Source organism: Canis lupus, chromosome 31, assembly GCF_048164855.1.
Source record: "Canis lupus baileyi chromosome 31, mCanLup2.hap1, whole genome shotgun sequence".
Taxonomy (NCBI): Eukaryota; Metazoa; Chordata; class Mammalia; order Carnivora; family Canidae; genus Canis; species Canis lupus.
In genome coordinates, this window is record NC_132868.1 from 34338854 (window position 1) to 34351008 (window position 12155).

The following is a 12155-nucleotide window of genomic DNA, read 5'->3' on the forward strand; positions in this document are numbered from 1 at the left end:
GTTCTGAGTAATCTCTACACTCAACATGGGCCTTGAACTCACAACCCCTTGATTAAGAGTCACATCTCTAGCAACTGAGCCAGCCAGGCACCCCTACTTATATTCTTTTTAAATAACAAATTTTAAAGTACCTGAAGAAAAATTCTCAAAAGAAACTTAATATCCCTACTATAAATAAAAGTCACTGGCAGTTGATACTGATTTATTCAGGGTTTTTTTTTTTTTTTTCTGTTTGTTGTTGCCGTTTTTTTGTCTTGTTTTTGCCAGGCTCTTTGGAGGGTTGTAAAAGTGATACACTAATTATATTTTTAATACATATAAATACACATACAACAAACAAATGTTTAATAATCACAAAGCATACTTTAGAAATACTGAACTAGGAGATCATTTACTTGGAGTATCTGTACTTGATCTGATCCAGATCAATAAATCTCCAAATCTTTGCTATCTTATGTAAGAAAGAGAGAGAGAGAAAAAACCCACAATCATTAAAGAAAACACTTGCCCCAGGCTTTGCGTTCTCTAGATGTTTTCTTTTGGCTTTTCTTTCTTTAGAAATAGGATATATATGATATCAAATTATGTAATTGCAATCCAAATTTTTACAACCGCCAAATCAGTGTGTCAAGGGAGAAAAAAGGAGTTGATATATTGTATATTCACAGCCTCCTTCCTTGTGCTGTAGAGGGAACACCACACTTGGGTTGCTGCTCTTCACCCCTAACATCCTGCTGACTGGGGATCTGTCATAGAGTAAATCTCAGAGCCTGAGAGGGATGTACATGGAAAATGAGAGAATGACTGGCAGACAAGGGCAGATTTCACAGGAGGACAGAGAGAGGGGCAGAGAGACAGGAACTGCCAAGGCTGGGTTTTCATTTAGAAATCGTCATGGTGCTAGTGCTCCTAAAAGATTATGTTGTAACCTGGAAAAGAATAAAAACCCAAAGTTACCAGATGTATGATGAGGACTGTAAAATATCCATATGGAGAGACAGTGGAAGCAAATGAGGAAATGAAAAGAATAGATGTGAAAAATTGCAATTCAATTGGGGTGGGGGAGTTCAAATGAAATTTTTCTAATACCGTTATGTGGAAACTCTCTATTTAATATCATTTTTACCATTAGCAATCATTATTTACTAAGTGTCTTTGTGGGATACAAGGCCATAAATAAGTTCTCTGCATTTCTCTCATGGTATGAAATCCCAACTTATACATAAAGGAATTTTTCCTTGAGGCAAGGTGTCAGTGATAGATTTGAATGATTTCCTCTATTTGCATGGCCTTATACAATTACAGCTTTAAGGCAAAAATATTGAGAAGCATGATATGTCAGGAAAATGTATTCAACCTAAGTGTGCAACACACATTTCTCCTCCTAAGGATACCTTTTAGTTTACTTTTATATATAAAAGGCTTTTTTCTTTCCTGATTTAAAGTGCTATTTTTTCAATATAGAATTTAAGTATGAAAAAATAGAAAAAAGGTAACTGATCTCACTACTTGGAGGCAATACTTGTTTCACAAGTTGTTATGTGTCTGCGTGAACAACAATATTTCTGAGATTCTATGCAGCCATTCACCCTTTCATTTGAGACATACTGAGAATCCACCACGGACCATCATGCCAGGTACCGAGTGTCTACACTGGAAAAGAAAGCAGATTTCTGTAGTCAACAAACTTACAGTTTCATAGATCCTGCTTATTTTTTCTTAATATTTTCATACAAATATTTCTCTTCTCTGACAAAACACAGTTGTAGAAAACATCACTGTCACTCTTTTGAGGGGTTATTGTCTAGATGAGGGGGTATGGTCTAGTCCTATGCAAGATTTGGTAGTTAACCATCCTCTTCAGGAGACAATTGACAAGGTGTTTATATTTTTTATTCAGATGCAGAGTTTTAAATATGAACAAAAACCATCTCACATCTTTCAAACAATTGCCAAAGATACCTCAGATACAGCATTTGTCCTTGGCTGAAAACCACATTGAGTCTCTGACCGGGCTCTCCAGTTTATGGAGCACTCCACTGGAATCCCTTACGCTCAAGAGGAACCCTTGTGAGTTTCACCAAAATTACCGGAAACGGTAAGGCCCCAAACATCTTGGTGGATGTTCTTCATTGAATGTTATGCTTTGAATAGCTGTTCCCTCAAGCTTAAATTCGCTTGGCAAATATTTGTCTTACCTACTACATTTCGAACATATCATGCTTCTGATCTCACCTAAAGAATTTTAAACTGATCTTTAAAAAAAAAATCTTTAGTACACTCCTCTCAGTTAATTTATGACTGCTTTAAAATTTTAGGCTTCTCTCATAGTGTGATTTGACAAATAAAAGATGCTTCATTTTAGACTTTCAAGTCCTACGTGGTCCATACGAGAGTTTTATAAATTGTTTATTCTTTGTTTGTTTGTTTGTTTTGAGAGAGAGCAAAGGTGAGCAGGGGCGGAGGAGAGAAAAAGAGAGAGAATCCCAAGCAGGCTCCACGCCCAGCACAGAGCCTGGTGCAGAGCCCCATCTCATGACCCTGAGATCATGAACTGAGCTGAAATTGAGAGTCAGATGCATTTCCAACTGAGCCACCCAGACATTCCTATTTTCTGGTTTTATTTTCACTCCTTTGGGCCACAAGTGCACCATTAAGAGGTTACAAAGAAGTCATTGATTCGATCTACCCCAGTGGTTGAAAGTCCTTGAAAACATGTGAGGAATAAACCATTTTATTCCACTGTCACTACTGGAACATTCCTCATGATAATAATGCAATGTACACCTTGGAGTATGCAGAAAATTCGATGCCCATGTATTTCTCCCTAGCTAATTCCCAGCGCCACTAGTGGGAATTTGAAGGGTAAAACCAAGCTACTGAGTTCTAGAACTTGTATTTGCCCCCAGATAACAAATCAACTCACATCTCAGTTTGAATCAGTCATACAAAGGCTTAGATCATCTCTAGGTGCATATCCTGTCTATGATTACGTCCTTCATCTACATTCAACTTCCATAAAAGACATATTTCTCACTACCTTCCTTTCTCAAACTGCCATTTTCCCATTACAACAACCATATTCCAGAGGCCTATGTAATATTAGCCTCTTCGACCCCTGATGTACAACAAAAAATTGTCGAAATAAAAATCCTAATCTCTGTTGTTCCTACATAAATCTTATTACTGCCGTTGTCTCCCTCATGACTGTAGACTTCAGGCAAAATTCATGTTTTGTGATAATAAATTCTCAAATTGCTTTTACGTAAGTGAAAACTAGCAGCACAGTTGCTTTAAAATTGAACTAATATTTAACCATAATAACATTTTGAGGTTTAAAATTATATTTCCTTCAGTCAGAGGAGGTTTAGCTGGACATTTCAACCTCATTCATAAAAAAGGCACATTTCCAGTCATAAAGACAATTTATTAGTATTACATTTTAGTTTTGTTAATTTATAAGTGGGATTTTACTTTGATCCCAAATCAGTTACTTGCCTCCCTTCAGAGGGTGACTTACAACAATAGAATTAAGATTAACTGTCTGAAATCTGATATGCCCTGAGGTCTCACTATAAATCTGTCTTCAAAATTTATGATGTGGTATAGAGTTATGTGAGAATGAGGGATATAATGAGGTTCTTCTATTTTCTAACAGTAACTCTATTGGATTGAGTCCAAGGTGGATACGGCCTGGCATTCAAGCTATAAAAAGCCAGGTTGTATTGACTTGGTTACTTTAAACAGAAGTTTAAAATTACAGGGTTACTTTAAACGAAAAGATGTGGTCATTTCACAGTATGAGGAAAGGATTTGAGTATCTACTTCTGCTGAGGAACTAAACTGAAATCCCAAGTTCACCCAAGTTTGTGTTCAGTCGCCTAGCCAAAATCCACACTTTGAGGATCATAACAGCATTCATCCTGTCCCTGGGTATCTCGACATCATGATCAGAATTCTTTAAGGATAAGATTTTCTTGATCATTGTCACCTAGAGTTGTGACTGTCTTTCCCTTCCTCCTTTGTTTCAGATCCTCCAATAAGAAGAAAGCACAGTTCAAAAGAGAAAAAAAAAATTACTGATAAAGCTCATAGTGTAAGTCCCAGTAGGTAGAAGGCAGCCCCATTTCCTGGGACACCCACAGGCAAACTCTTCTACTATTCTTTGGAAGTCCATGTGATCTGAGTTCACCACAGTCTGACTTTTTGAAAAGAAGTAGCAGCTAGGGTTTCCTGTCAGCTAAGTCTGAACATTAGGGCCGGAAGACTTAGATTTTTATCTTTGCACTGTCACCTACAGGCTTTATGATCTTGGATAAGTGACTTAAAATGGGGGATAAAAACCAACCGGACAGTATTGGTGTGAGGATTAAATAAGATAAAGTGCAGGAAGCATTTAGTGTTGAGAAAATTCTGTGGCCAATGAGAGCATCTAAGGAGGTCAACACCACCATTGGTTGACATGTCATGTCTACTGACAGGTTTCAGTATTTTCCATCTGAGGCAAATCCCAGGGCTATGTGTCTTCTCCAGTATGAGCCCACAGAACTCCCAGATCTAGGAAAGCTGTCCACTTGAAAGGAAACACTGCTTTATAAGACTGCTAGGTATTTGACTACTGTTTAACAGGGTTGATGTGCAGGACACCTTCCTGAACCTGGATGTAACTGTGTAAATTTGAAATGTGATTTTCAAAAATGCTCTCTGTCAAGAGAAAATACTTCAGCACAAGAATATTTCCCACCCCTTCTCATACCTCACAGCCTGAATTCTTCCTTAACTGTCATTAAACAACATGTTTTTTCCTTACTTTTTCCTTTTTAAAAAACTTTTACCTTTATAATGTGCATATATATCATGATGTCATTCTTTCTCTCATGGTTGGTTGGCTAAGTTCCTTCATTTTTTTTTCTATTATAGAACTTTGTAAAAACTGAACTTCCCTTATAAAAACAGATTGTACGCAGTCCCACTTCTCTGATCTATACTTACGATCTGAACTATAGAATAGCTCCCTGAAAGGGCAAGCTACAGCAGAGAGATCAGCTCAATGAACATAAATAGTATTTTATTATAACCCTGCTACAAAGATTACAAAAAAAACCAGAGCAAAATGATAGTCACTCGTCTTTCTTATAACAATAGGCCAAGTCCACTCATTCATTAAGAGAGTAGTGAAAGACAATGCTTTTGTTCAGTATGGTTATTTTTATTTATTTATTTATTTTTTAACTTTTGCTTTAGAGTGTTTTCCTGTTTGCCAAACTTAAAAATGCTGGATGGAATCCTGAAGCTACCAGAAGATTCTTCACCACCAGAAACCAATATTTTTTCAAAAATATGTATTGTGTCCTAATGCAATCTATGTAGAAAGCAAGCAATCACCGTTCTCTAAAAGCTAACAAATACAGTAGATGCGTAACTAAATATTGTTGCTTACCATATATATTATATATATTTATATATTGATTTCTTTTAAACTAGTGACCTCCAGTTTTTTTTTAATTCTATACCCCATCAGTAAATAAATTTTGAGCATACACATATTTCTATTTAGAAATCTTATATTTAAAATACTAGGAAAATAACAAGTATACTTAAACATTAAAAAAACATTAAAAAACATTAAAAAGAGAGATCTTTAAGTGATGGCATAAAAATTTAACATGAATAAAGGCTCTCAGTTTTTCTCCATACTCCAGGGACTCATCTGTCCAGCATTGAGGCTGTGAGTCTCTTACTTTGAAAGTACTGCTTTAAATATCTGAACCTATCAAAAGGAAGAGGGACAGTTACATGATCTTAAGTCACATGCATTGGATTCTTCATTTTATTTCTTTTGTTGTTGTTCTTGTTTAAAGATTATTTATTTGTTTATTCAAGAGAGACACAGAGAGAGGCAGAGATATAGGCAGAGGGAGAAGCACTCTCCCTCTAGGGAGCCTGATGCAGGACTTGATCCCAAAACCCTGGGATCACGACTAAACCCAAAGGCAGACGCTCAACCACCGAGCCACCCAGGTGCCCTGGATTCTTCATTTTAAACATTCTGTCAATCATGAGTAACTTTGATACAGCAGAAATTTAGGAAGCTCCTAGACCATTTGTTAAATATTTAGAAAATAAACAATAATGGTACAGCTTCTTTATGTTCAGAAAATTTCACAAATGTGATTTTAAAGCTGCCTTCCCTATACCTTAAAGAGAAAGAATACAATTCAATTTCATTGCTTTCCAAATTTAGAGAAAGGTCATTAATTAGATCTACTGCAGACCTTATATTTTTCCTTATTTATAAAGATCAACTTAGTTGCAGAGCTAAAACTTTCCCTAGATGGTTCATCAATTAGATCTTTCCTAGCATGAAATAAAATATTTTCTGGATCATTCTGCCATGAATAAAAACTGCTTATAACATTACATAACAAAGATTCTAACAAGACCAAGATACAGTTCCTTCCCTTGAGAATCTTATGAATGACTAAAGTAGACAACACACACAAAGACCAAAAATACAATGAAATATGTTATAAATATTTATATAAATATAAATATGAGAGGATGTGGGAGGAAGAGGTCTAATTTTAAGTTATTGGAAGCCACTTTGAGGACTTTATAGTAGGAAGATAATTTGAGACGGATGTTATCAGTCAGCAGGTTATATCAGTCAGGCAGCATGACATGAAAAGGAGCACAGGGGCACCTGGGTGGCTCAGTCGGTTAGGCGTCTGACTCCTGATTTCAGCTCAGGACATGATCTAATGGATTATGGGATCCAGCCCTGCATCAGGCTCTGGGCTCAGCAAGGAGTCTGCATAAGATTCTCTCCCTCTTCCTGCCCCTCCCCATACCCTGCACACACATGCTTGCTCTCTCGCTCTCTCTCTTAATCTCTCTATAAAAACAGAAAGAGAGAGAGAGAGAGAGAAAAGGGGCACAAAGACCAGAAAGTATATATCAGTTAGGAACGGGCCAGGCTGTAAGAGTCAAAGTGGATTGACAATGGTTAAGAAGAGTAATAGTAATAGCTGTAGTTTTTGAGCATCTACTATGTATTAGGCACAGGACACTGTACATTCATTATTTAAATCCTCAAACTATGAGGGTCCAACTGTTCTCATGTCATTAGTAAGGATATCTGAGGCTTAAAGAGGAAATAGTTTGGTTAAGGTGACACAGGTAGGTCACACAACTGTTACATGGCAAAGGCAAGGTTCAAAGCCTGAACACTTTCAACGGCCTTGCTGCATCTTCTAATAATACAGTTATGATTTAAAAATTCAAGATGGTAGGGGGATCCCTGGGTGGCGCAGCGGTTTAGCGCCTGCCTTTGGCCCAGGGCGCGATCCTGGAGACCCGGGATCGAATCCCACATCAGGCTCCCGGTGCATGGAGCCTGCTTCTCCCTCTGCCTATGTCTCTGCCTCTCTCTCTCTCTCTCTCTCTCTCTCTCTGTTACTATCATAAATAAATAAAAATTAAAAAAAAACTTTAAAAAAATAAAAGATAAATAAAAATTCAAGATGGTATTTGTGTTTCCAGGGACAGCACCTTTTCTCATAATTCAACCTAAATACCAGCATTTTGCCATAATCAAGTATTCACCATTCCTTGAGCATAGCTTAAACCTTCCTTTTTGAAATCTTTCCTTCTCTCTGCAATATTTTTCCCTGGAAGGTAACCATAAGAAAATCTTTCTTCTTTTCATTGTTTATTCCAAACACTATTTCCTCCAAAAATCCTCTCTCATCTTTTCAATCAGATGTTTTTTCTGCAGTTCCAAAGTACTTAAAAAAATATTGGTCTTAGGGCACATTTTCTTAATAATGCCTCCACTTGATTTTTATTTAAATGTATACTTTGCCTGTTTCCCCAAAAAGGGCTGTAATCATGAAATAAGAAAGAGGATACATTGCATTTTAGATGTTTATGCATGTATCCTTCTGCTTTTCTAAATCAAGGCAGGAAAACATCTTCTATAAAGAACTAGAGAATAAATATTTTAGGCTTCGTTGGTCACATGGTCTCTATCATAACCATTGAACTTTGCCATTATAGTGCAAAAGCAGCCATTCATCATATGTAATGAATGAGTGTGGTTGTGCCCTAATAAAGCTTTATTTACAAAAATGTGTTGCAGGCTATAGTTTGCTGACTCCTGCTCTAAATGTCGTTGTGTGGTTGATTGCTGTACTTTTAAACAATATCCATTGTCCCCTAGACCTAGATGAGGTGTATATTTCTCTACTCTTTGAATTCAGATGTGTCAAGCAACCTGACTTGACCAGTGAAATATAAGTGCGTCTGATACAGGTCACTTGCAGGCAGAAATTTTGAGAACCAGTTTGTGCTTTGTCACATTTTCTTTTTTTGTGCCATACTGGCAGACAAATTTCCAGATAGAGACTTCTCTTTCAGCCTAGGGTCTGTGGTAAATACAAATTGGGGCAGAGCAACAGTCATCCTAAGGGATGTATAGCAAGAGAAAGTAGAACTATGTCATCAACCTCTGTGATTCTGTTTGATGCTGTACGATAGCCTAGACTTTCCCAACAAATACATCTCCTTAAATTTAAGGACTGACATTTATCCCGTGATGTGTTGGTGATACCTAGATCTATGCCAGAGGGGAATTGATTGGAGGGAGGTCAATGCCCTGAATAACATTAAACTAAAATTGAGTTTATCACTCACTATAGTGACAGCAGCTTTAGAAACCATCATGGTGACATGTCCAACAATGGTATTGCTGCGATTTCAAATAAATCTGCTCATTTGACCTGTGTAATACTTCCTTGCAACTTCTATAATATCTAGAGACCCGAGTTACTTTCTCCCATGGCCTAAGCATATATACTGTCTTGGGAAATACTGTATTGAGAAATATACAGGGACTATTATCAGCACCAGAGCAATATTTGTGGGAATTTTGTGTGTAGGCACAAAGATGGCAGACTTCTAGCCATATTCTATTTAACTGAACAGAACCACACCAAGTTCCCATTCTTTTTTTTCTTAAGATTTATTTATTTATTTATTTATTTATTTATTTATTTATTTATTTATTTGTTATAGACATAGAGAGAGAGAGAGAGAGAGGCAGAGACACAGGAGGAGGGAGAAGCAGGCTCCATGCCGGGAGCCTGACATGGGACTCGATCCCGCGTCTCCAGGATCACACCCTGGGCCAAAGGCAAGCGCCAAACCGCTGAGCCACCCAGGGATCCCCCCAAGTTCCCATTCTAAAACTTCTAGATACATCCATCTTTCTGAAATAGTCAGTTCTCCTCCAATACCTTGGAGGCGATAGGCATAAAAGGAATGACCTAATGCCACTTAGCATCTTCCATCTAATTTTGTGTCTCAGTTTCATTCTTTTCCTGAACGGCATGTGTGTGCAGGCTCATGGTTATCTGTATGGCTCAGTTCAAAACAGTGGCAGGGACTAATCTGTGTAGCTAGGACAACTTTCTGACAGAGGCCACAATGCAGATAAGCATTGTTAAGAAAATCCTCAATGAGTAAGAAAATGAGTAGAGTTAAGAAATGAGAAAATGTTAAGAAAATGAGTAGAGTGAGAGAAGCACATTCAGGGCATGAAGAAACCATACACATCAACAAGTCCACCTCCTCACCAGACCCCAGTGAATGCCCATACCAACTCTTCAACATCCAGCAAAGGATTTTCCAGTTCACATTTGGTAAAATTGAATAATTATAAACATTTGAGAAAATTATGTTTGGCCCACCCTAATCTGTACGAAGGTCTTCCTTATATTGAACTGATGGTATCTGCCTTCTTCTGCAGCTTCCAACCGATTGTTTAAATCTCTCAAATACGTATAATTAATTCCATCTTGTAGGGAATTTTTCTCAACTTCCAGGTTCTTGAAAGTACCCTCATATCCTCTTTTCTATTACAGTGGAAATGTAGGATTTGTGGGATGAGGAGGACAGAGGAAGAGTAGGGCAAAGGTAACTAGAAAGTGAGAAAAAGGACGATTTTCTTCAGGTTCTACACACATCCAAAGAGGAAGATTCCTAAACACAATCCTTGTACCAGATTTTAAAAATCAAGTTAGCAAGTTAAAAAAAATATATGTTATGTTTTAATTCCTTTAGAAATCATCTACCTCCAATTATTATTTCTTTCCAGGATAGAACAATTTTTCACTAATTGCTTGTCATTATACTACCAAACTGTGTTAATGGATGCCCATCTTTTTAAAGGCTAATTGCAGATATGAAACAAGTTTCTAATTAGTTTTAGAGCTTGGGAGCAGATGCATCAGTACTGGAATCACGCAGGTGCGTATTTGCTTAGTTGATTTTTTTTTTTCCTCTTCAAAAGAAGTATTCTGAGTTCTGTTTGGAGTTTCTAAAAGGTCACTCCAAAACTTACTATATTACTTTACAAAATTCAAAGTGAAATATGTGGCTAAGTTTTTTTCCTCCAAATTCTCAGTGTCTTTGAACTATAAACATTTTAAGGTACTTTTCACTTTATATTCTAGTTATTTTTGACAATGTCTAAAATACAAGTTCCTTCAAGGGCAGGAGTCATCTTAATTCTTCTTTATACCCCTCACAAACTGAACATCAGTGAATATTGAGAGAATGAGTGAAAAATGAGTATATCCTCCTTTAGGTTAAATCTCTAGGGTTAGAAAATCTTTTTAAAATTGCAGCTCATGAGTCTAAAGAAATAATGTTACAGGGCTGAAAAAAATATCTTGTGGAAACCAAAAATCTCACTGAGACATGAACTTCCCTCATGGAGGGACAGGGAAGTTGTTAGCTTTGGGGTTGCTCTGGGTTTTTTCCTACCTATTCCCTTACTCATTTCTCTGACAAGTCAGACCTCAGGCCAGCAGTTCTGCTCCCCCTGTCCTTCCACCCAAGGAGGGAGAGCTAAACTGCTTGGACCTAGGTTATGATAGGTTTTCTATGGGTGGTGCCTTCCGGGAGGCTTTGGTTTCTTTTTCTTATTATCTTCCTTCCACACTTGGAAAGTAGTAAAGGCACCTGCTTCTCTCCTCATCTCTCGCCTTTCCGTTCCCCTTTCCTTCCCCTTCCTCTCCCCTTCTCTCCCATCATCTCCCTCCCTTTCTCTCTCTTTTCCTCTCCCCTACACACACACACACACACACACACACACACACTTTGCACTCCCTCACTCAGCAGGAGACTTCACCCAGGTGTGGAAGGTAGGCATGTCAAGAAGTACAGGCCAACTCAGTGCTACAACAGTGAAGCAGATGCTCTTTTCTGCTTGTTTCCATGTTTCCCTGAGCTGGCAGGAGTAGCTTTTTGCTTTATAGGAGCCATCACTTCTAAATATAAAATCTGGACTCAGTAAGATGGTGCCTATACACGTATCTAGCTTGGGTGTAAGTTCTACTAGATCCCAGTATAATTTGTTAGACTTTGTCAATGGCTTGAGGGGCAGAGAGCTAATTTGTAATAAAAATGTTATTTTGTTTAGTCAGTGTCATTAATCTCCTTCCAGAAAATTATAGGAGGTATTACTCGGAGGCAGGATTCTGGTATTCTTCAGTCCCATGGCCAAAGTGCCATTTAAATAGCGTGCCAGTCTCACTTTATTCTCAATATTAGAGTACATGCTGCTTGCATACATACCTACAAATATACTGATAGATTTCATATTTAACATTAAGCTGAATTTCACCTACATAAAAAATCTGCTATAAACAGTTAAAACAATATCTTGAGTAAGTTCTACGGATCTCACTCATACGGATTCTCAATCTATTCCAAATATAGTCAGAATTAGTTAATGATATTCCCTCTGCATATTATATAACACAGAGAGCTAATTACGGAGCAAAAGTTAGTTGCAAAAAGTAAGGAATAAAACTAGAAACAAATATTTTTAAAAAGTAAGAAACAAATATGAATATATAATTTATTGTAACACAGAGCTGTGAAATTCAAGCAAATAGCTAATATTGGTCTATATTATGCAGAAGAATTATGGCTTCTCTCTTTGGCTTTCGAAAATAAAAATAAAGACAAAGCAATTGATCACTGGGTAACAAGATCTAGGATGCCTTTCAAATGAATTTATATTAAGTATCCACAGGGTGTATTGCCATCATTTTTTAAAAATAAAGTTCATTTTGATGAAAAATTGT

At 37.2% G+C, this 12155-nt stretch overlaps 1 protein-coding gene and 1 long non-coding RNA gene across 5 annotated transcripts in view; one reads left to right on the plus strand and one right to left on the minus strand.

Annotated features, from left to right (window-relative positions):
- The window catches only part of LOC140622268 (acidic leucine-rich nuclear phosphoprotein 32-related protein-like), a 53606-nt gene that overhangs the window by 18806 nt on the left and 22645 nt on the right, over positions 1-12155 (plus strand). The window contains exons 6-8 of one of the 4 annotated variants that reach the window (XM_072807981.1): positions 1901-2098; positions 4032-4096; positions 5245-5534. In XM_072807981.1, coding sequence (XP_072664082.1) covers positions 1901-2098; positions 4032-4083 — 250 coding nt within the window. In that variant the 3' untranslated portion in view covers positions 4084-4096; positions 5245-5534. Of the gene's footprint in view, positions 1-1900; positions 2099-4031; positions 4097-5244; positions 5538-12155 lie in introns of those variants that run through there. The other 3 variants (XM_072807980.1, XM_072807979.1, XM_072807982.1) reach the window with 3 other exon arrangements.
- Positions 1-12155, minus strand: part of LOC140622269 (uncharacterized) — an 85892-nt gene that overhangs the window by 14269 nt on the left and 59468 nt on the right. The window lies entirely within an intron of this gene.